The sequence below is a fragment of the Vigna unguiculata genome, chromosome 10 (genome assembly GCF_004118075.2).
Source record: "Vigna unguiculata cultivar IT97K-499-35 chromosome 10, ASM411807v1, whole genome shotgun sequence".
Classification (NCBI taxonomy): Eukaryota; Viridiplantae; Streptophyta; class Magnoliopsida; order Fabales; family Fabaceae; genus Vigna; species Vigna unguiculata.
In genome coordinates this window covers 581,123-606,417 of record NC_040288.1, presented here as the reverse complement: position 1 = coordinate 606,417, position 25,295 = coordinate 581,123, and the positions used below count along the sequence as shown (strand labels likewise).

Below are 25,295 nucleotides of genomic sequence, written 5' to 3'. Positions count from 1 at the left end.
TAAAACGGAAAAGAGGTGATTATTATGGGCAAAAATTTACATTTTACATCATCAAATTTACAAAGGAATTTGCCGAAGGTATGGAGAACACAATGGAGAACTCAACAGATATTTACAGTAGCATCATGGGATAATAACTATATCAACTTTTACTCTTTTAGTTTAGAAGGTTAGAACCTGATCCTCCAAGCTTTTTACTCTAACCCGACCTATCATCAACGAATTTTCTTTTCCAAATTTTGAATGAATTTGGATTGGTATAAGAAGTGGAAGCTGCTTCTGGGATTCAACCAAGCATTAGTTGCATCTAGCTTTGACATAGTTTAAAGATCATCTACTCACGAGCCAACCCGGTTTAAATAGGATGTCTTCCTTAAAATTGCGACCTGATACAGACACTGACTCACCTTGACGACGGTAACACTACAAAGGATTAAAAAGCATAAATGAGAGAATTGAATTCTTAAAGTAGTAAACAATGAATTTTAAAATAAAAGTTCTAGCTGGATTTTTATACTAAACAGATTATTTAACAAAATGACGGAGTATTACTTCGAGAATGAAATGGATGAGCTCAAGAAAGTTCTATAAAGAAATGGAGAAATAAGTTTTGCAGCTACATTTCCTCTGTTGCATTGGAATAAAGATCAAGTGTCCTAAGATCAAACATTTGGCAACAGCGTAGCAAGATTGTGGTGAGACATGGAAGGTTGGGACAACTAACCTTGTAACATACAACAGTGTCATCAGGATACATTGCAAATAGCTTCGTACCAAGGCGTGCATCACAGGAATCACAGAGACTCTCATCATCAATTTGAACATGCCTTGACCTCTCCTCCAATCTTGATAATCTTGCATCAATGTCCACAGCACGAGATAAATTATGCACAATCTGAAACAATTTCTAACTACGATCACAAGCCCATAATACTTGATTGACAACAGAAAGAAGAAATCAACCTTGAAATGTCAGAGTACAGAGCAAAAAGAAAAATTAATCTCGGGAAGATGGCATGTAGGAGTTATTGGTAAAATTAGTTTCATTTCAGAAATTACTATGAATTTGGTGGTTACATCCATATAAACTGGTGCTACTGTAAAGACTATACCAAAACTATCTCACAAAATTAAGTCATATACAGTGTTCTATAAGTATTTAAAAAACAGTTACATTTGCCAAAGTCTTGCTGAATGCTGTAAAAACCGAACTTCCAGAGAAGTTTCATAACTTAGGATTACTGATTATTCTTGACAGACTACACCCTGAGTGGAGTTTAATTTTTCTTTCTCTATCACGTAGAAAAAAGACCTGAGATTAGGACAATCTATCCATCTGGGAAAAAAAACATTTAAGTACCTGTCCTTGACGATGATGATGAACTCTGGCCCTGAACATTCTTAGTAAAGTATCAGAAGCAAGTTGAAGTGGCATATCTGGAGACAGTTTCTGCATTATAAAGCCAAAACTTTAAAATTAAGATCGAAAACTCTGAAATGAATTAAGTATAGTTAAAAAATGACAAACTGCATTTCAATAAAAAGAGTCCTTTAATTACAGAGAGATATATCCTTCACTAACAATTATAAAACTTAGCATTTTCAATATGCCTACGGAGTGGCTTGCTCAAGCAGCTCCATTGACTAATTTATAATATGACTGTTTCATAAAAAATAATAAAACTATTCATGAGACATCACCAAATAGTTTGAGGTTTGGGATAGTACACCATTGATATCGGTATTAAAGATCCCATGACAAACACTCAAGAATTCATTTGTTGCAACCGCTATTTTTCTACACAAGTGTTGAGTTTCAACATGATCTGAGTCGTAAATTGCATTGTTCGATGTCCCAACATCAAACCCAAGATGATCTTGCATGTGGAGGAACTTTTAATACAACCATCTATATGCCTTCTGTTAGAAATTGTTTAGATATTGTTTGATATTGTTAAGATATTGTTAACCACAATATCAAACAATATCTTCTCTTTAGTCTATTTATTTTCAGTTACTCTTTTTAGTTGTACTTCTCTCTATTATAAATAGATTACCCTATATGTGATTTATACACAAGAGAAATTAATTTCAAACCCTATTTTCTCTATTCTCAACAAGATATCTAGAGCTTAAGGTTTTTTTGGCATTTTTTTGGTCGCCCCTGCCCCATTCACCTAAGAGGTTATTGACAATAACATCAGATGAGAGGAGGTGACACAACCCTTCAATCCTTACCAAAGGGCTGAACAAGTTTAAAACCTGATGGTTTTATATGGGGTAATCATTTATTTATATTAATAATCTAAAGGAACTTTTCCAATGAAAGGAATCAACCCAATTAAGAGAAGCCTTTCAAGGTCTCTATCCCCATAGGCCCAAAAGGAAACTTGTCTATTCAGAATTAGCTATTTTGGGGAGAAGGAAGTGAATCAAGGAGAGAGAATTATGTTATAGGGGAGAGAATCAGAACTGAAGCAGACATTGTGGAATTGAGAATTGATTGGAGTCCAAATATCTTCTGTCTTGGGGGAGAACATTGTTCACATTCATCTTTATATTTTTCCTTCTTTGCTAATTAAATACACATCATGGCGGTATCTGTTTGGATATTCCTAACAGACAGGTAGACATATTTTCATGCTAACAGATCCTTTACCCATTTACTGTGGAGTAGGGTGCAAAATATGTACTTCTTGCAGTGGAATATAGATGTTGCAAACGATTTGATTCAGAACTTAATATAGTGAGTTTAGTACCTCCAAAACTTGCAACGGATCTAATGATTCTCCATGATTATGGAGTAGGCGAACAGCAGCAGTAAACATGGGATCCTTACCATCTTGTGGGTCCAAATACATTTCAAGCAACCTGAGGACAACAAAAAAAGAGCATTAACACAAACGTGTTAACCAATCTCAGCATAAATAAATATATAAATCAAATATTAAAAGGGTAAATTGTGACAAACTGCATGAATGCATCAGCCCTTCCTATCTCAGCACAATACTGCTCAGCAGCTTCACTGTCTTCAAGTTTCCTGGGAGCCAACATATAATAATAATAATAATAAAGAAAAAAACTAATAGTCAGTGATTTAAGAAATTGTATGCCAATTGGTTTTTCTGGGCGTGTTTAACGTTATTCACATTAAACCTCACTATCCTAAAACTATGAGAAATTCAACTGTCTGCTAAAATACATATCCAATGGAACCATGCTGATTGCAGAAATCTCAACTTTAGACAATGACATTAATCACAAAATACGGTAAATTTATATCTCCCAATGCTTTTAAATGTTTTTTCTTTACAATTTATTAGAAACTGCAAGCTTTGACACCATAAAAGGATAATATTTGCTAAAAATGTAATCCATATTCATGTTTTCTATTTTGTCTACAACAACCAAGCCTTGTCCCACTTAAAGAGGACAGTCAAATATAAGGATAAAACATCCTCTTTCATCCCAATCAAAAACAAATTTTTCAATGAATCAAATTATTGCAAGGTCAACTTTAATCACATTTCTTGCTAGTGTACATAATAAAATAAAGATTCCAAAACCACAGCGAGATCAAAACTCCCCCTCCTCCAAAAGGTAGTGCAGTCCAAAGATGAAATCAAGTTCAAAAAATCTAAAATATTACTCTTTGAATGTCCATGGGCTATTGATCACGAGAAAATCCCAGGTTTATCTTGCCTTTTTTGGTCTATTTATCACACACCTCTATTGCAACAAATTACTCTCTTTCTGCTTTTGGGTCTGTTCTTCATCTGTTCTCATTGTTTACTATTTTCTATCCTAAAAATTGCACACAGAAGCAGCACTATTTACTAGAGTTGTCTTGCTTGGGTCTATTAAGTGTTGGTTGTTTCTATATTTGCTATTACTCCTTTCATCCCCATTTATAAGACTCTTTCAACAAATTCAAACTCTAAGAAAATTAGTAGTCAAAAACAATAAATTGGTCAATAATTTGTATTTTTGTTCCAAAATTAATTTATTTATGCTAAAAGTTTGTCTCTATATATTTATTTATGCTGAACAACAAACTTTTAGCATTATGACCTTGTTATTTGCTCATTTACGTAAGGGTTTAACTTTTACTGTCATAGCTTTGACTGAATTTAAATGAAAGCTAGTGAAAATTTTGAAGCTTATCGACACTTACAAAGCCAAAATTTGGAGGACCAAAGTCTCCTGCCCCAGTCTTCTATATAGAATAGCCTGTCAAGTAAAGAAAAAACAAGTAAAGAATGTTAATCATCCATTTGAACCTGAGGGAGCTAATAACCACACTCTCCCAAAAGTCTACTATTACTGTTAGAATCTTGTAAATATAGAAGTAACGTAGACATTAGGATTAATTAGATTGATTCTATATTTATATTAATAGCCTGAAATAAGGTAACGGAATTCATCTTATAAATTCAATAGCTTATTTGTGGTTTAACATACAGTATTCATCTTATGCTCTCTTGTTCTCTCTCTCAATATCTTATCAAGAGCCTAACGAGAGGCTGACATGCAGGAGGAGAAGTAGAAAAAACAAAAAACCTTGCACAAAGAGAGTGGAACTGCTACTGCACCAGATCGAAGGCAGTGTTGTAGTGGTGCGGCAACACCGATACTGACAAAAGAAATGAACACTAAAGTGGATCAATGATGACAGTGTGGGTTTCTTGGAGCGGTAGTGGAATTGAGTATGAGAAGTTGTGGCATGGGGTGTGTGGGCACGCTATGTTTTTTAATTTTTGGTTTAGATTTGGGTCGAGTCCTATGACTCAACATTTCAACAATATTGAGCTGATTACTGGGCTGGGTTCAACCCAAAATAGAAACTAAAACAGAAAAGAAAACTAGGGTTACAAACTGTCGTGAGTTGTGTTAGGTTGGATCATGTCACACTGACTCAAGACTTTTTTCTTTTGACTGTGAGTTGCGTGAATTGCTATTTCCGCCATGGCCAATCTAAACCACCATTTTGCAACACCCAAAGCAGCCGCTATAAGCCACCATGGAAAACTGATTCACCACCGCTATGTTGTGGCAGTCAACAAAAAATGTCACCGCTTTCCACCATGGCACTGTCATGGCCGTTTTTTTATAACACTAGGTTGGATTATGGGATGCTTTTCCCACCATTACCAAAATGCCTTCTATATGACTATTCCTGCTTATTGTTGTATTTGTCCAGGTATTTCATTCGCAGTAGGTGTAGTTCGTTATTTTCTAAGCTCTATATGTAAAGAACATTAGGACACAATAATTCACACTGTTCAATACATCTATGAGCTCAGGGAAAGGGTCTTTTATAGGAAAACAAAAGACACTAAAGTTATGGGATATTCTAATGCAGATTGGGCAAGCTCTCCCATTGATAAAAGGTCCACTTTTGGGTTTTGTATATTTGTCGAAGCTACCTTGTCTCTTGAAAAAGCAAGAAGCAGAATACTGTAGTAAAGTCAGTGCATAGCCAGAGTATGACTATAGCAAGTCAGGACCTAATATGGCTCAATACAGTTACTTAAGGAACTAAAATTTGGGAGCTTATACAGTTTTCACTTACATGTGATAACCAGGCAGTCATACAAATCACTTCAAATCCAATATTCCCTTAATGGACAGTATATAGAAATTGATTGTCACTTTGTCAAAAGAAAGTCATGTTCAGGGAAATATCTACTAGTTTTGTAAATTTTCAGGATCAACTGGCAGATATATTCCCCAAGTCACTACAGGATCCTCAAATAAACTACATATGTAACAAGCTTGGTGCATGACCTATATGCTCCAGCTTGAAGAGAGTGCTAGAATCTCGTAAATATAGTCACACTAGATATTAAAATGAATTCACTTGTTTCTATATTTATATTATTAACCTAAAATAGGATAACTGAATATTCTGTAATTATATCCTCAATATGTTGTAATTATGTTTTCTCTCTTGTTTCTCTCTCTGTCTCTCTCCAATTACAAAGAACCATTAGTATCATGTATGTCAGCATTAGATAAACATTACCCAAGAAAACAGTCAAAAGTTTCAAAATTACCTTCTCTAACCACAATTCCGATCCTTCAATCAAATAAAGAACTTCTTCTGGATCATACAAATCTGAGGATTGCAAAAATATCTGCAATCTTTCCCTGACAGGAGTGTCAAAGATTGAGTTCTTCGACACAGCCAAACTTCTCGTCTCTATATTTTCACTATCCAGATTCTCACAGATATTTTCAGATTCAAAGACTTCAATTGCTGATTTGGCAAGTGAGAGGGCATACAACGTATGCAACTGTGTATCATTACAGTCCTGGTCTTCAATCAACCACTGGAGATACCTAAATACAAGGAACCGTGCATAAACTAAAGGATCAGAATTTTAATAAATAAAAGAAAAATTTATATTGTGGTGGCAAGAACAACCAAGAGTTATCCTGTCAAATAAAATTTGCCAAGTGGATAAACCAACACCACCGAGATCAATCCAAAAAAATATTTCTCAGTAAAAGCATGTAGAACAATAACATTTTTCATGGTCTCTCATGACTAGAAGAAAAACTGTATGGGACAGAAAATAGGTGTTAAGAAATTAAGTTACTGGAAAATCCATTAAGAAGGATAGATCAATGGTTTGTCTGTGAACAAGATTCTAAATAGAGCATTATGGCATAGTTTAACCAGGTAGGTGACCCCAACTAGTGGGAAGAGGTTTGGTTGTTGTATGCTCTTGCTACTAGTTTGTCACTTGAGACGATAGATCAAGAATGACGAATCTCCAAACATTCCCCATCATTAGTGTCTTGCAGCATATTTTAACAGCTTTTACACTAAGAAACTCCAATCTCCCAGTCTATTTCAGTATCAAAATGAACAAATATCTCAGTCTATTTCCAATTTACTGCGGAAAGTGAAGGCTCCTTCAAGCTTAAAGCCTATATTAAATTGTCTATACTTTACAAACAAGAGTCATACTTGATGTAAATACAAGATACTTGAGTTTGTACCTTTTCCTTCCTTGTAGAATTCTAAAAACATTTGGTACTATTGCATATATCACTAGACTTCTTTTCTAATTTTTTAAAAATGCCAAAGAAATGGAGATTTAGAAAATTTTGGAACTCTGGCTGCATCAGTGATAAGATGATTCATGTCATGGATAATGGTACTATACAGCTTCCAAATTGAAATTATGGGGAACAGAGTAAAGAAGAGAAAAAAGACAAGAAAATCTCCTTCTAAAAATAGAGTTTTGTGGATATAAAAATTTTAAAATTCTGAACGCAGGTCACAGAAGCTCTGCTCTATATAGAGTTTTAAAATCTTGGAGGCATACAGAGTCAGTTTTCCTTTCTTAGGAGCGATTCAAAGGATTTCAGGAGGGTATGCATTTTCCAACGAGCATGCATTAAATCAAACAGGACTCACTACTATACCAGATCAAAGAAGCATACCAGATTTGGATTCAGTGCTATACCAGATAAATCAGAGCATGAATTACATTTTCAAAAAAGCATGGCACATCAGTAGTCCAGGAGAAATTTACATTTTCAACCATCATGAAAACAGAAGAGAATCACAAAAACATTGTTAATATGTTCATTTTTTGGATTCTAAGGGATCAGTTTTGTAGATAAATTTTAAATATTAATAGATTTTGAATGAGAAACATGTTTTAAAACTAAAAAGACAGAAGGCATCAAAACAGGTGCTGGACGAATTTCACAATGATGATGCAACAATGAGAAGTGTATCTATATAATATTCCAGGAAATATAGGTGTAGCCTAACTAATGTAACACTTTCTAACTCTAATCAGTGGTCATGTTTATTATATGGTCAGCAAAACATAAAAGGAACGAAAATGAAATAAAAGAAGAATTAATAACTTTATCAAATCCTTCAAATCAACAACCATAGGAATTCTCATAAAATTCTTAAGGCATTATAGTTTTGTGAGTGCACTGCAGACAGATAACACAATAATAGCATACCTCTGTAAAATTTCTACCTTCTGTGGATCAATGGTTGTAACAACTTCGTCTGTAATGTGAAAGAAATAACACATCACTGATTGTTTCAGAAATAAAACAAACTTAACAAAAATTAAAACATAACAATGACTATCATATTCGAGAACCTTTTGGCAGAGTATATTAGGCACTGTATGATAATATTCATTAAAGCAAGTAGTCCAAACTAGTAAAGATTTACATTTCTCAATAAAAAGTATCAAATCATAATAATAATCCAAATAACGAGCACAAAATTCTCATGGAATCAAGGCCAACCAGGAGAAAGATGGATCTCTCGTTTCTCTGAAGTTAAAACTTTGACTGCAAGAACCTGGCTAATATCTGCAATCTGAAAATAAAATATTCAAAACAAGAATAATGATCACTCAATAAGATTATCAAGTTGGAACAACAAACTTCTAAACACTCGTACCCATCCTAGATGCTGTAGAATCAACTCTTGGTCAGATGATTCCTCAAGAATCTTTGATGCTTCAGCTGCAGCAATTGACCTGCTAGAAATAAGGCTTTCCCCACTGTCCTTCGTGCTATTCTCCAAAGCAGGGTCTTTCCACAGGCCAGATGAATAATTTCTTGCAAGGATGCGCCAAATATGCACAGCTTTTGAGCTCATTCCCTTACTTGCACACAAGAAAGCAAGTGTCCGTAGGTGCCCAGACTCTTCTAACATCTGCTCCAATTCCTCCTGAAAGAGAAATGCATTTCATAAGGTCATTTTTCAAGCAACCTAAGTTTTCATTAAAGGGTTGCTATTGATGCTATTTTGTTTCCATAGAACTTCAAAAATAGTCATATCAGGAACAAGAAAAGGTAATTCCTCAAATCTACTTAGAAATAATATCTCCGAATTCTATTTACTACATATTTTTTACATTGCTAACTACGAAAACGTATCAAAATCATTTCAATCAAATAATTAAATACATGTTACAATAATGTTCAGTTCATATATTATATTTTAAATGCTTAAAATTTTTAAGAATAAGTATTTTGGAAGTAGCACCCATTCATGAGTATTAGGAATCACTATTATATATACAGATGTTCTGCATAACCTAAGCATCATCCTATAAGTCAGTCAATTTCACTTAAACAATTCCATCGCACCTCTCTCTATTTCTCTCCTGTAAATTCAAAAATAACAACATCCAGAATTCAGAGCTTATGTAAAAACAAAAGCGTTAATTAGCATATATCTATTGAGAAATCACATAAAATATGGAAGCCACAATAACAGTAATTTGTACGTACCACAACACACCAGTTTGTAGAAGACGCCAGCCTCTCCATGTCTTCAACACAATTTAGAGCTCTATAGAGATACATTAGCAGAGTGTCAACTCCCTCCCTCACTGATTCTGTTAGGTCTTTTTCTCGACAGGCCTCCAAATACCTAAACACAATATTGATCAACATAGATGGTTACAAAAACAAGTCAAAGACCATAAAAACAGATACAAGAAAGCTTCCACAAAATTATTAATATATGATGCTATTTTGATATGAGACTGAAACGCAAATATTTCAACTTTCAAGTATATTCATATCTTCTATGCAAAATACCGGAGACTGCATGAATATAATCAACATCCAAAACTGAAACAAATAAGTGAATAATAACAAAATTGAAGTCAGACCTACTAATGTTCTTGATTGCTGACTTCAACAAATCAGCTCTATTCACTGGATTGAGAAAAAGATCATTATCTACTATTGTTTCTACACCTGCTTTCCTCAGAAAAGAAGCTCTTTGGATTGTCATCAAGCCATCATCTATAACATCTTCAAGAGGGGCTGGTGGAGGATGCAAACCCCAATACCTATTCCTAGGAACCTACAAAAGCCAGTTTGAACATCTGTACTACATTCATACAGACAAATTTTAAATATTTGAATAATGTATATGTATTAAGGACAAGTACCACATTTCACAATATAGCCCACATGACCTAATAGAAAAATTAGTAGTTAATATAGTATATTTAATTGAAATTCATTAAGCGCACTGCCCAGGGTATCACAAAGTGAATGAACTTCAACCATTATGAGTGTGTTAAGCAAAGCTTTTTAAGCTAGCTTCTGGCTCATTTGACTAGCTTATTTTAATATTAAACCTATTTGATAAAAAGAACTTATTTGAGTAGCTTGTTGCAGTATTTTGCATCATTTTTCTGAAGTTCTATCCTCTCAAAAGCACAACTATTTTTGCAAAACCTCCAACCATGCCACAAGCACAAGAACCATACCAGCCATGATAGTCACTTCAACAGTCAGCATATCAAATGAAAGTTAGCATAGCAGAGCATGGATCCGCCATGTGATAGCACTATAGAACCACTATTGCTGCTATTCAAATTCAACAATACTTTCATATACGCACTTGCACATTGATATTTTGCCAAAAATATTACATATCACAAACATAATAGTCAGAGCACAAAGCAGCCACTGCCAAAAACACTATATCAGTATCTTAAAATTTTAATTTAGATACGCCTAATACAACCCTAAAAGCTGGTTCACAAGATGAGGGTTGCCCCAAATATCTTGACACTATTTATATTCAACGTAGAACTTGGGCTTTTCCCAAGACAGGATGGCATAGAGCTAGATGGCAACTGTTTTAATTTTATAATAAATAACCAACCATTAAAAGTATTATTATTATATATTATATTATTAGTGTTCGAAAAACTTTAACAGATCATAACAGATTTTATGATCGAAAAAATATTAAACCAGTAAATGAAATGAAAAAAATAACACATCAAATAAATATTTAAATACTAAACAATACTTCATAAGTAATTTTATAAAAATCATTTGTGTTTCAACTTTCAAGTACTAAATGAAACCTGAAATTTTAAAATATCTACATTAAAATTATTTGTCTAGTTTCTAAAATATTTTGCTTAAAATATCTCTATTTAAATTTGAATAGAAAATAAATATTGATTATAATGTATCTAGTTTTGAATATTGATTTTTTTTTTCTTCCAAATTTTTATTAGAAGGGATAGAGATTGATATATGAATAAGGATCCAAAAGTTAAAAGTAAGGCTCACGACAACAACAGTTAAAACTGATAATCCAAACAAACAATAGTTAAAACTAACCGTCAAAAACACTATCTTGTCTCGAAACAAAAAACAAAAGGTTGTGAACAAAAAAAGTACAATTTTGAAACAAAGCTTAAGGCAGTAATATAAATAGAGACAAACACAATGTACCAGTAAGGACCATCGATTTGGATCACGCATTATAAATGGGAATACTTCAGAAGGTTGCATCGTGTCAGAAAGCAAGAAGTGGTCCACTGCTTCTTTAAAATGTAAGTCAAAAAGCAAGAGGAATCCCACTTGAGCATGAACAAACGACAGCAAATCTTTTGACATTTCCCCTTCTGACTCAAGCTCCTCCACCAAGGATATGGCTCCCTTATAGTTCTTCTTCCTCAGAAGGTCTTTTATTTGTTCTACAGAAGGTAATTTCTGATAACACACTACCTAGAAAGATATGTAAAAGAATTAAATACTTCATTGAGCTAGGACTCCGACAGTCCAAATTATTTTTAATTTTACAACAGAATAAATTAACCCAACATAGGATCTAATAATTAATTGAGGCATGATCAACAGTTAAAAGTGTAAATGACATCAACAAAACTACAAGCAATAGAATAACAAGAAACCAAACAATCACTTTGCATCACAAGGTCTCTATTTTTCCTGGCGTTTACAACTGAATAACAGTTGGTTACAACTGAATAGTTGTTAGCTGTAGTCAGTTACAATTGAACAGTTGTCAATTTTAGTGCATTACAACTAAACAGCTGTCAATTAAGTAGTGTTTCTTTGTCCTTATAAACATGTATTTTGCAACAAAGGTTTACTCAATTTTGTGTCTTTCACTCCAAGTAATAATCACTCTTCTTGTTAATTCAATATGTGATCCTCATTCATGGCTTCCATCAATCCTAACTCCTCGTATCCTCCTCCAACCCCTCCTCCACTAGGAGATTTGCAGTCATCTATTTTGGTACATGCTCCGGTAGCATTTTTTTGCATCAAATTACCGAACAAATTGATAAAAAAAAATTATACAGGTTGAATAGGTAAGGCACATTGTTTGCGTCATTTCATCCAGATTTCTTATTCTTAATAGAATTAATACAAAGTATCTTTCTTGAGAACAAGATCAAATGCTTCTTGTATGGCTTCAGTCGTATCTTTCCAGCACTGTCTTGTAGCGTGTGCATGGGTGTACTCAGTCGTATGTAATCCAGGACAAGATACACGCATATTTTCATCATTAAACTAGGACAAAAGCATGTCAATTGTGTTCGAAGTTCAAAAACTCATTTTTGGATAATTACCGTTACTGAGAATTTCTTCTTCATCTTACGTCTCTTATTGACTCTCTTTGTTCAGTTGGAGATCCTGCTTCTTCAAAAGAACGTATGGATTCCATTTTTGAAGGACTTCCAACTAAAATATGATTTTATTATTGTACTTCTTGAAAGCAAAATTGATACTGTTACTATTGAAGAAGTTGAAGGTTTTCTTGCAAAAGAATTGCGATTACAGAAGTATATGAAAGGATCATATTCTACTCTTTCTCTTAATATTGCTTAACATCCATTGGCTCATTCCTCACATTCATGATCAAAAAAATCAACATAGGAACATTGATCAGAATACTCAGTTTTAACATACAGGTTTTGGTGGTTCTAGACGAGGACGAGGAGGTTGCTTTTGTCGTTGAGGAAGAGGCTGAGGAGGTTGTAGTTCTATATAGTGCCAGGTTTGCTTGAAATACGGTCATACTGCCCTTTTATGTTATCACAAGTTTAATTTACAATACCAATCATCATCTGTGACCCATACATCTATTGTGGCTTGGGCGAATTCCCCAGCAGCTGCTCCTGGTTATTTTTCAACTTAACATTGGCCTCAAACATCTAACATTCCATATCAATATATTCATCCCACTCAACCACAGGCTAGGGTTACAAATACTGAACCATCTACATCTCAGACCTGATTTCCAGATTCAGGTGCTTCCTATCATGTAACAAAGTTTGCTTAAAACATCCAACAGAATGCTCCATTTGAAGGATCTAATCAGACTTTTGTAGGCAATGGGCAAGGCCTTCACATACACTCTTCTGGTTCCACTACCTTCTCTTCACTCTTTAATCTGAAAACCCACTTATCTCTCGATAACTTTTATAGGTTCCTTTTATTAACGAGAATTTAATTAGTGTGAGAAAGTTTCTTTAAGATAACAATGTCTATTTTGTTCTTTTTTATCAACCATTGCTTTGTCAAATTTCAAAAATCCTAGGAAGTTCTTCTTCATGGACATGTTGGACCCAATGGCCTCTTTCAGTCTTCAAGTCTTCAGTTTATGCCTCTGAGTATTGTTGTTTGTTCTAGTAATACTTGTATTAATACCACTATTTCCAATAATTGTTCTACAAGCTACACTTGGCATCTTAGATCAGGAGATCTTAATCTCAATGTACTACATACTTGGCACCTTAGATTAGGATATCCCATTTTATAGTGAAAGTTCTATGCCTTTTTGTTCAGAATCACCTTTTCAAATAGTGACTTCTGAGGACCTTCCCTGTTCCCTCTTCTAATGATTTTTCTTATTACATTTCCTTGGTGGATGCCTTTTTCACATAATTTGTTGTCTCCCGACTATCTGTTCATGGAAGACACTTACAACCAATTTCAACTCCTCTCCCAACTCCCAAACCTAAGTTTCCCCTCGCAGACTATGTTCTCTGTTCAGAACTTCAAAACCTTTAGTGCTGGGTGACATTAATTTTACACTATATACAAATTATGTATTTTATATGTTGACCTTTTTATATGTTAAGAAATGAAGTGTGAAGCTTAATGAGACTAAATTCATTAATATAACGTAGGACTAAAATCAATTACAAGCTATTAAGCACCTATTCGTGCATTTGGTTCATGCATCCAACACAAATATTCTCATATAATTCACCTATATGTATCTATGAAGTATCCAAGTCTTTAAGTTGTGAAAAACCAATACAGCAAACTATGAGACAAAAGGAGGCCCGTAAAATTGCAATCGTTATTATGAACTACTCCATATTCAGATTACCCCAACAATCCATTATTCCAGATACACCAAAAAATCAAAAAAATAAACCGACCGTCCAAGATAATATCACAAGTACATCATCAATCAACTAAATTATGATCTCAATGACACTAGATTCAAACTACAACATACCTTGGTAGCAGTGGCAACAACAACAAGCCTCCCATCCCTATCTTCCTCACTAGCAACAACGCATCGCCCAACTCCTTCCCCACCAAACGGCAAAACCTGAACACACCCACCATACCTCTTATGATACAACTCAATCTTCCCATCACTCACCACAACCACATAAGAACCAATCTCTCCAACTGAATCCAACCCATGGCGGAACACCAGACTCCCTCCCACCGGCTGCCCATGTGCATCAACAATAACCCCCACATTGTCCACCAACAACAGCACCCTCCACTCCTTGTGCAAAAGCTTCAACCTTGGCGGCCGCGACACATCCGGCAGCGAGAAGATCACACTGCTCTGCCCAGTTACACAGGAAATCAAACTATACCCATTTACAGTACCAACAACAATAGAATCATTAAGCCACACCATGGCACTAACAACCCCATCCACACACTGAATCTCCTTCAAAACCACAAGAGAGCCACCACCACCATCATCCCTCTCATTTTTCCCATTCCTATTCCCCAAGACAAGCTCCGCAAGAATCAACCTCTTCCCAACCACAAGCGCAAAAACACAACCACCCTCACTCTGCATTTCACCCTCCTTCACTGAGTTCATTCTCAATTTCTGAAACAACCCTAACCCCGAACCTAGTCCTGAACCCGAACCCAAACCCAAACCCAAACCCTCGGATTCGCCGTTCCTGAACCTCCTCCTCGTGACCAACGACACTCCCTTCGAGAAACTCAATTTCGAAGCACGATTCGAGAGCTCCGAGTCCACCAAGAACAAAGCCCCATTGGAGAGCAACAGAACCTTCCCGAACTCCTCGATCACCGATATGCACTCGACTGCGGCGTCGCTCACCGAAACACTCCGCAGAAACGAGAGCTTCCGCAGAACGGCATCGTTCGGGGCACCGTCACCGTCGTCGATGTCCACGGAGAGGGAGAAGAGGGTTCCGGAGTTAGTGCCGACGTAGAGGACAGTAGAACGGTGCCGTCTCGCATCCGGCAGTGTGGCGAGTGCGAGTGATCGAATGGAACTGGCGCGTGAGTGGGCGGTGAGGTCGAACTGCGCGTGTGGCTCCAGAACTACCCGAGCCATGCTGCTTTCAACCTTCGCCATTCTCTAATGTGAGAGTTTCGTGTTCACTTCACAGAGGAAGTAACTAAAAGTGACAATCACCCAAATTTTAAATAAATAAATATTCACATAACTAAATATGAATATCAAAACACTGTTTTCGAATCCGGCGTCGAAAATTCTCCACCTAGCGCGCCGATTACCGTCGAAATATTCCGGCAGCGGCGGCGGTGGTTGGGGAGGTTCCGTTATCCCACGAGCTGTCTTTGTCGGTGGTGCAACCGCTCTCGGTGGCCGGAGTTATAAGTCTAGAAGGAGCTGAAAACAAAATTAACTAATATACACACTTGTAATTTTGTAATTCAGGTTTAAAATAGTATTATTTTACTGTGATATGAATTTATTATATAATTTATATTTTATTTAAGTTTTATTTTCTCAATTGCACACGCTAAATTAATATAAGTCTCTCGTAATTTATTATAAATTATATAAAAATGTTTTTTTTTTAAATGAACTGAATATTCTTTGGAAAAGATTTTGTTGAAATGTGATCTAAATTGATTTGTTATTTAGAAGATTATGATAGATCAAAAAATTTAATTAAATATTCAGTGGACTAAAACAAACTCATAAATTTATTTATCGAATTTTCTTATAATTTAAAATAAAATTCATCTTTTCCATCAGTTTTGTTTTGATTTTTCAAAAGAATTAAACTATAAACCATTTCACCTAATTTTGCCAACCAGAATTATTCAATTCAAAATTAATAATATTGTATATTTTTAATACAATATTAATATTTCAGACTGAAGAACCTTTTTAATGATTTTTATTTAAAGCTTCATTCATCATATCATTTTTAAGTTAAGAAATTAAAAAAGTTTGATTAATCCTTGAATTGAAAAGCAATTAAGTGTCTATCATCAATAAATAGTGAAAGAAAAAGAAATAAGTTGTCTATTGAGATTATAGATGGCTTATGTTTAATTTTTTCCCACATTTTATTGGTCGTGTTAATTTAATTGCTTATCAATTAATAGTTGATAGATTCGCAACATTAGTTTAATTTTTTAACTTGAATAGTACAATAAGCCAAAAAGAAAAAGTTGGCAAACAAAATTTGCAATAAAATAATATATTTACATCTTTTGAACTAAATTTTATTTAAACAATATATTTATTATTTTTTAATAAATAATTAAAAAATGTAAAGTTAATTTACAGTTGCAAAAAATACCTCACAACAAATAAAATTGTGGAATCATAAGTATATATAAGTTGACAAAGGAGAGACGTGAAGGACCACATGATTTACATTTGTACCATTGAAATGTTGAAATTGTAGTCACAACATTTTCTATGGTGTGTTTAGATTTAAGTTAAAATATCCAAAATATTGTTTACTTTCTATTGAACATTGTATTCATATGTTTGATAAATTTATTTATATGTAATTAGGAGCAAATTTCGTATTAAATTTAAGTGATTTTTTTAATGAAGAAATCATAACCAAGGTTATAAGCTTTATAATGGAATTTTATGCTCCTGTTGAAGTTACATGAAATTGAAGAGTATAAATATTAAACAAGACTATAAATCATGAAAATGATAAATCATTTATAAATTTCAAAAAATAGAAAGTATGAATGAAATATTATTAAAAAGAAAAATTACAAGACCTTATATTGTAAATAACCTTAAAAATTAAAATAAATTCATACTCCTGTTTAATAATAATCCTAAAAGTAATTATTTTATTTTTAAATTTTGTTTATATTTATTTTTATTAATTAAATATAATATTTTATTATTCATCTGCTTGTAAAATGGAAATAAAAGAAAATAATAGCTGTCAAATTATAATTTTTCTTCTTTTATGTCTGGAGTTTAATTCTTTATTTTGTAAGTGAAGAAAATTTTTGTTGTTAGAGAGAATGTGGAAATCTACAAAATTATGTTTTAAGAGTGTCAGTGTTTTAAAAATAATGAGTTACTATTATTTTAATAATAAAAAGCTTACTTATAAATAAAAATTTTATGAAAGGATCTAATTATTTAAAGAATACTCTCTAAAAACATTTTCTAAGAACTTTCTTCCTTCTCTCTAAAGTTTTTCATCGTGTGTTCATCTCTTTGAAGATCGAAGGACGCTGGAGTGATTTCTGTGGCGAGCTCTTCACATATGTCCGACCAGTTTCCTCATTTGAGTAAGTTGGTTTTCTTCTCTTTTCATTCTTCCTAGTGAATGCATGTGAGCAATTGTATCTTGGATGTGGCTTTTAAGTCTTTTTCTGAGTTTTTACTAATCAAAGGTTCTAATGATGTGTTATGATCATGTTTGTGTTGTTCATAGACTGAGTTGTGCGTTCTAATAGCCGGAAGAGAGATTCGATACTCCTTCGGTCGTTTGAGTCATTTTTAGGTAAAGGAATCTAATTATACTATGTTTGTTTTTTGCAAATGTGGAATTGGTATGATTTCCTAAGATTGCTTATGAATATTGAGTTGTTGCATGTAATTCTTAATGAGTGAAATTGGGTATTGATTTTGATGTTGATTGTTAGAAAGCAATTGTTAAGTTGATATGTTTTTAGACTCCTTTGTACTTATGCTTGTTATGAACTTGAAATTCGGTAATTGAGCATTTGAAATCACTAAAGAGCTGCTTAGAATAGGCTCAAAAGACCTTAGTATGCAAAATCTCATTTTTCATAATTATGTAGACTCGTTGGTCCAGAGTGGGCTCGCTGAGCGAATCCAAAGTCAGAGGCTAAATGACTTGGAAGTCACTGAACGAGAATTCACTCGCTATGCGAAACCAAAATTAGGAACTTACTGACTTGGAGGTCGTTGGTCGAGTACCTACTTGCTCAGCAAATCCAAAGTTTGTGAGTTGGTGAACTTTGTAGTTGCTGGTCGAGCTTAAGCTCATTGAGCACGTTAATGAGGAATTTACCTCAGGGAGCTCTAATGATTCACTTGTTCGGCGAGCCATCCAGTCACTGGTCGAGTGAACTTTTGTACACTTTTCATTTAAGTCTCGCTGAGCCAAGGGATCCAAGTCTAGCAACCCTTTTTATGTGAAATTTTGTGTACTTTAGCAAATGTGGATTATTGGTTAGAATATTGTCGGTGCCTGATATGAATATATACCTGTGAATGTGAAATGTGATGTGGTTGCTAGAATTTTAAGGAGAAATTCTATGTGGTATCATTTAGTGTATGCATTGACATAATGATTCAATATGGGGGTATCCTTTCTCTAATAACTACTCACACTCAAGTAGAGTAGAGTAAGTTATGTCGTGAAGAGAAGAAGGGGGTCATAGTACTGGACTTGATCATGTCTTAGGCATGAAATGTACTTTCCTTGTGAGTGGTTGAGTAATAATCCCTTGAGGCCAAACTTACAGAGTTTGGAAACCACCACAAGTGCACACCACCAATGAGTTTAATGTCAAATACATGTATCCAGATAATCGAATTTAGTATCAATTGTTCCTATGTTCATGCATACATATGTATGTTATCCTGCAACGTGACCATGACTTTACATAAATACTTTCTGAATGACTGTATAAATATTTTTATATATTTGTGTTCATCTATATGTTATGTTAGCCTCTCATTTCCAACAATGACATTAAATTTTGTTTGATGTCCCACTTAGACATGTATTATTGACATTTATATACCGGCACACTTAGACATGTATCCAGATAATCGAATTTAGTATCAATTGTTCCTATGTTCATGCATACATATGTATGTTATCCTGCAACGTGACCATGACTTTACATGAATACTTTCTGAATGACTGTATAAATATTTTTATATATTTGTGTTCATCTATATGTTATGTTAGCTTCTCATTTCCAACAATGACATTAAATTTTGTTTGATGTCCCACTTAGACATGTATTATTGACATTTATATACCGGCACATGTCTAGCACGTATTAAATTTTAATTAGTTTTCCCTTTTGCTATTTTCTTTTTTTATATGTACATCAAGAGCTTGTTCTTCTTTCTCTCCATTCTCTCTATTTACTTTTCATGTCTTTAAGTCTTTATTTGGTAAGTGAAGACACTCAATTTTTGAAACCATATTAATTCAATACGCGGTTGTCGGTTATAGGAGTCAGAATATTAACTGCATCACAATTTAATGGTCACGTTCAAAATTTACATTTTAAGTTTAGAAAAAAAGTTTAACCAGTTCCTATAATTATATAAACTTTCCTATCAATTTAATATCTAATCGTATAGCTTTTAATTTATATCATATATGAAGTCCTATGAACTAAAATTTAATTAAAAAAATGAATATAGACTAAAATGATTTTTATTATGTACAAGTAAAAGGTATATGTTTGGTTAGGTATAGAGAACAAATGAATCTTTTAATATGACCTTTCAAATATAGAAAACCAATATTTTGTATAGAAAATATAATATGACCATGAAATAGTTTTTAATACAAGAAGTACATAAGTAAAATTTTAAAATAAAATAATAATATTTAGATTTGTTAGAGTATAAAAAATGTGATAGTGTTGAATTGTCGACATACCACTATTTGTACATCCCCAAAGCATGAGATTCTTAAAATTAAATTTAATTATTATTTTTTTTAGTTTCTCGTATTCATTTTCTTTACTAAAAAACACATATTTTGTGTCAATTTATTATTATTATTTATTTAGAATATACTTATAGATTTAGTTATAAATAATACTTTGTATGATTTTTGTACAAAATTTTTCGTAAAATATTTTACACAAAATATTTTTTTCATGAAATTTTATAAAAAATACTTGTAAATTTTATAATTCTATAAAAAATAATTATTTATAAAGAAATTACCTGTTAAGTAAAATTAAAAGAAAATAGTAAAAAAGTGTTTTTTTTTATAAAATTTTATAATAAATTTGTAAGAAAATTTTTATAAAATATAAAAGATATTAGTAGTGTTTTTATATTTATTTTTGACTTATTTAAATTTTAGTATTTGTTGAATGGAGTTTATGTAATATTTTCACTATATTCACGTTAACATGTTTAAAACATCCTGTCTCCAACTTTAAATTTATTACATATTAAAATTTTCAATTTTTGAGAATTAAGTTTTGATAATTTTCTCTTACAATATAATAAGATTTTTTAAGTAGTTATTCATTTTTTTATTTATTTATTTTTCTATATTATAAAATATGATATCTTATATTACAAGATAAATTTGTCAAAATATCATTTATATCAGTGATAAAGGTGCTTATATGAAAATAGGAAAATTCAAAATTTTAGATGTGAAAGATATAAATTTTGACATTTGACATTGCTTTAAGACAAGGGACTGCATCGTCCACATATACCTCTGCTTTATGAGATGTCAGATACAGTATCCACACGTGTTTAACACAAGCAATAGTTTCTCCTAAACCATAATAATGAATTATAAAAGCAACCACCCACCTTTCGAAACAAAAACCAAACAAACAACCTTCTACAAACTCATAGGTTATTTTCTGTTGCCTCCATTGTCATCTTCTTCTGTCTGTGTTCCTCACCTTGTCCAAAAAACCTCTTCCCATGGAGTCATCACCGCCACCAACAACAACAACCACCCACATAGCCCTAGTTTCCGTCCCTGCTTTCAGCCACCAAGTCTCGATCCTCGAGTTCGCAAAACGCCTCCTCCATCTCCACACCGACACCTTCCACGTTACATGCATCATTCCCACACTCTCTTCTTCCTCTTCCAAACACTCCTTCTTCTTCGATTCCCTCCCTCGCAACATTCACTGCATCTTCCTCCCCTCAGTCAACTTCCAAGACCTGAACAACAATGGCGCCTCCGTCGAAATCCAGACTCAGCTCTCAGCCTCTCGAGCCATGTCCTCCGTCAGAGAAACCCTAGTTTCACTCTCCAGAACCACTGCCATCACTGCTCTCATTGCTGATGCCATGGCCCCCGAGGCTCTGGAGCTTGGCAAGGAACTCAACATCTTGTCCTACATATACTTCCCTTGCTCCACCATGGTCCTGTCCATTTGCTTCCATTCCCGAAACCTCGACCACGAGGTTTCGTGTGAGTACAAGGATCATCCTGGTCTGATTCCCCTCCCCGGTTGCATCTCTATCTCTGGCAGAGATCTTCCAGACAGCATGCAAGATAGAGGAAGTTTGGCATACAAGCTTTTCCTCCAACGATGCCAGAGATACCTCGATGCTCATGATGGTATATTGGTGAACAGCTTCATGGAATTGGAAGAAGAAACAACAAAAGCAATATCTGAACATGAACATGGTAATGGTAATGAACATGGTAATGGTGCTGGTAATGGTAATGGTGGTGATTACCCTCCTGTGTATTTAGTTGGGCCCATCACACAGAGTGGTTCAAGAAGTAGGTGTGAGTGTTTATTGTGGTTGGATAAACAACAACCTGATTCAGTTCTTTATGTGTCTTTTGGGAGTGGTGGCACACTTTCCCAGGAGCAGATAAACGAACTTGCATTAGGGTTAGAGTTGAGCAAGCACAAGTTTCTGTGGGTGAATCTGAGAGCACCAAATGATAGGGCAAGTGCTACTTATTTCAGTGATGGGGGTTTGGTGGATGATGATGATGATCCTCTGCAATTTTTGCCAAAAGGGTTTCTAGAGAGGACGAAGGAGCAGGGTTTGGTGATGTGTGGGTGGGCCCCACAAGTGGAAGTGCTTGGACACAGGTCAATTGGTGCATTTCTGAGTCACTGTGGTTGGAACTCGGTTTTGGAGAGTGTGGTGCATGGAGTGCCGATGATAGCATGGCCTTTGTTTGCTGAACAAAGAAGCAATGCAGCTTTGGTGAGTGAAGGATTGAAAGTTGCTCTGAGGGCAAAGATGAAGAACCCTAGAGGGAAGAGCAATGGTGTGGTGGTGAAGGAGGAGATTGTTGAACTGATAAAGGGTGTGATGGAGGAGGGTTTGGAGGGTGAAGAAATCCGCAGGAAAGTGAAGGAACTGAAGAAGCTTGCAAACTGTGCAATGATGGAAGATGGGTCCTCAACAAGGACAATAGAAAAGTTGGTAAATAAGTGGAAACGTTTGGGAAAATCTTTGTAGAAGAATATATAAACGTGGAAGAAATCATCACCTGAGAAAGTAGTTCCACCAGATTCTCAGTTTCTTTGTTTTATTGTTGATTGATCATGTTAATGATTGAGGCTTTGTTTGATTAGGTTTTGATTAGGTTTTGAGTTTATCCATTGATTGAGTACTACCTTTTGGAGAGATCGATGAAATCAAAATAAAACACAGTACTATCATAAAGTTATTCTATTCATTTCATCTCATTGTTTACTATCTTTTGGAGAGATCGATGAAATCAAAATAAAACACAGTACTATCATAAAGTTATTCTATCCATTTCATCTCATTGTTTACTATCTAGTTTTTGTCATCATAAGTTGTTCTTCATAATCATTGTATGAATTTCTGTGTTTATAATTTTTTTTTCGTAGTTATATGTTTATTTAACAGAGTAATAAACGAATTTAGATTATCTGTTTTAAATTATTTTTTTTGCTATTTTTTTATTGTATCTTCATAATACAATAATTACTATTAATTTTGACGTTTTAAAATATATTAAAATAATATTTAAAATATGAATACATTGTATTTTTAATATTTAAAAAAAGACTGTACAAAAAAGTTAATAAAAAATTTGAACTCTAATAAACAAACAAGTGTAATACATTGTATTAATACTTAATACACCTACTATATATATAAAAGTTTGATTCGATTTTAAAATACGAAAATAAAGAAGCTTTAACTTGTTATATGTAATAATACAATTAATTGTAATTTTTGTCTTTATATGTTTTAAAAAATCCGTAAATTTTGGTCTCTAATTATTTTTTCCACAATTTTGGTCTCTTATATTTTAATTCATTTTAATCTCTTCTATTTTTTAGGCAATTTTAATCTCTAAATTTGAAATACGTTTTAAACTTTGTTCAATTTTATGCATAATAAAAAAAATTAAAGGATCAAAGTGGCTTTTTAACAAAGTCCTCATATTTTTTCAATAGTTTTTGCATTATCAGGCTAAGAAATTGTTTTCTCATTCTTATTGATGAAATATTTTTGTTATCCAATATATTTTGATATTTTGATGAAAATAATAAAAATTAATGTACTAATCATAAAATTTCATATGAACAAATTAAACGATAATAACTCAATTGAAAAAATATAAAAACTTTAATACTTAACAAGTAAAAACAATTTAATAAAAACTCAATTAAAAATATCTAAATTTATCATAAAATTCAAACGTGACCAAATCTTTTAAAATATGAAAATTAGAATTAGAATTAAACAATGTTAAAATTATTTTATTTCTATTAATATCAATAAATTTCTTTCCGGTTCATCTAGCAAACTTTAAATAGTAATCATAACATTGCATCGTTTTGTTCAAACTGAAGTTCAACATTAAATGAATTATATTAAACATAAAAGTATAATAAATGATTTAAGATTAGAACCTTAAACCATATTGAGGAATGAATTTGTGTGGATATCGAATTTTGTATCAATATAATAGTAATAAAAAAAGGTAATACATTAATTAATTGCTTCTACTATCAAATACAATTAAATGCTTCACATGACTAGGAAAAAAGAGGACCACATGAATTGATGCTAAAGAACTGTACTCTGTCAACAACGTTTTTAATGTTAGAGGTTGAGTTGCAAAGTTCGAAAAATTACTTATTAATGGAAAAGGATATGAAGATAACTAAAGCATCAATTTACACTTCTTTTATTTATTTATTTTTATTTTTTTGAAAAATTATGTTAATTTCTTACCCTTGGTTCTGAATTTTATGGCTCATAATTTCAGAAAAAACAAAAAGTGTCACATTAGTTTAACTCAGTTAAATTTTTATAGAAAAACATGAGCATAATCCTGATTTTTATTTGAGTTTTCTAATCACGATTCAATCTCTTACTATTTTTTGAAACAAAATAAAATAAATGGAATGAATGAACCAACGGTCATTGTATGAACTATCTGGGAAAACGAAAGTATTATCAACATCTCAATCTTTTACATGGAAAATTATAATTAATAAAGTGGTCACACGTAACAATTTACAAAATAGTTTTTTTTTTAGGATAATCACATGCATATGCAGATGAAAAAAAAATTGATTCTTAGTTAAAACTTTACTTGTATATCATAATATTACTAAGATACATTTTTGTCAATTCAAACACATAAGATTAGAAAAAAATGCAATATAATTTAGAAATATACGTAGGTGACCAGTGTATTTGGAAAAAAAAATAATATCATATTTAAAAATATAAAAGTAAATCAATAAATTTTAAAGAGGATTTTACTTTAACATAAACTAAAACTTGACTCTAGATAACAAATAAGTTTTCAAAACCACATGTTTAAAATCGATGTGACTCTAAACTTAACATGTCAAAGTCTACTTTCAAATAGACACATAGGAAAGCATAATCCATGAATTTTACAAAACGTGAATTGGCTAACATGCCTTAAATTTGTTGTCACTTTTTTTTTTTTCCGGAGAAAACCAATCAGCTAATTATTTTGTGTATGTAGATGTAGCTTAGATTCAACTAGCAATGTTAGTGTCACCGATAGTTGTTTTAGGCTTTATTTTGTTGTGGCTATAATAACTCTTTATATCTTTGTTTTGGCAAGATGAAAATTTTCACAAAATACACTCTTACAATTTTTTATGTGAAAGTATTTGTTAGATTGTTTTAGTTATTAGTTAGTGTTTGTTCCCTAGTTCAATTTTTTTAGTTTCTCTTAGTAACCTTTGTATCATAGGCTATATAGCTCTTTGCTTTTATGTAA

The 25,295-nt window shown here is 33.0% G+C and overlaps 2 protein-coding genes across 3 annotated transcripts; one reads left to right on the top strand and one right to left on the bottom strand.

Annotated features, from left to right (window-relative positions):
- LOC114166729 (vacuolar sorting protein 3) lies at positions 1-15,715 on the bottom strand. 2 transcript variants are annotated; one of them, XR_003600015.1, is made up of 14 exons: positions 14,315-15,715; positions 11,269-11,544; positions 9,675-9,871; positions 9,289-9,430; positions 8,450-8,722; positions 8,293-8,365; positions 7,996-8,044; positions 6,057-6,342; positions 4,175-4,230; positions 2,972-3,040; positions 2,760-2,871; positions 1,361-1,450; positions 725-854; positions 1-423 (listed from the first exon to the last, which is right to left on the bottom strand). XR_003600015.1 is itself a non-coding variant. In XM_028051515.1 (14 exons), the coding sequence occupies exons 1-14, from the start codon at positions 15,434-15,436 to the stop codon at positions 331-333; spliced, it is 3,009 nt and encodes a 1,002-aa protein (XP_027907316.1). In that variant the 5' UTR covers positions 15,437-15,715; the 3' UTR covers positions 1-330. The 2 variants fall into 2 exon arrangements, 1 of the variants encoding a protein (XP_027907316.1); XM_028051515.1 differs by having other exon boundaries at positions 725-895.
- Positions 15,716-20,872: 5,157 nt separating this feature from the next.
- On the top strand, positions 20,873-22,775 carry LOC114167420 (hydroquinone glucosyltransferase-like). The gene has a single exon (XM_028052506.1). It carries the CDS (start codon positions 20,993-20,995, stop codon positions 22,505-22,507), a length of 1,515 nt encoding a protein of 504 aa, XP_027908307.1. The 5' UTR covers positions 20,873-20,992; the 3' UTR covers positions 22,508-22,775.
- Positions 22,776-25,295: the final 2,520 nt, after the last annotated feature.

Excerpts from the sequence above, each read along its gene's own strand:
- LOC114166729 (XM_028051515.1), bottom strand. The coding sequence starts at position 15,436 with ATGGCGAAGGTTGAAAGCAGCATGGCTCGGGTAGTTCTGGAGCCACAC. Across the intron at positions 2,872-2,971 it reads AGGGCTGATGCATTCATGCA|GTTGCTTGAAATGTATTTGG; the intron begins GTTTGTCACAAT and ends TGTTGTCCTCAG. Across the intron at positions 896-1,360 it reads ATCATCATCGTCAAGGACAG|ATTGTGCATAATTTATCTCG; the intron begins GTACTTAAATGT and ends AAATTGTTTCAG.
- LOC114167420 (XM_028052506.1), top strand. The coding sequence starts at position 20,993 with ATGGAGTCATCACCGCCACCAACAACAACAACCACCCACATAGCCCTA.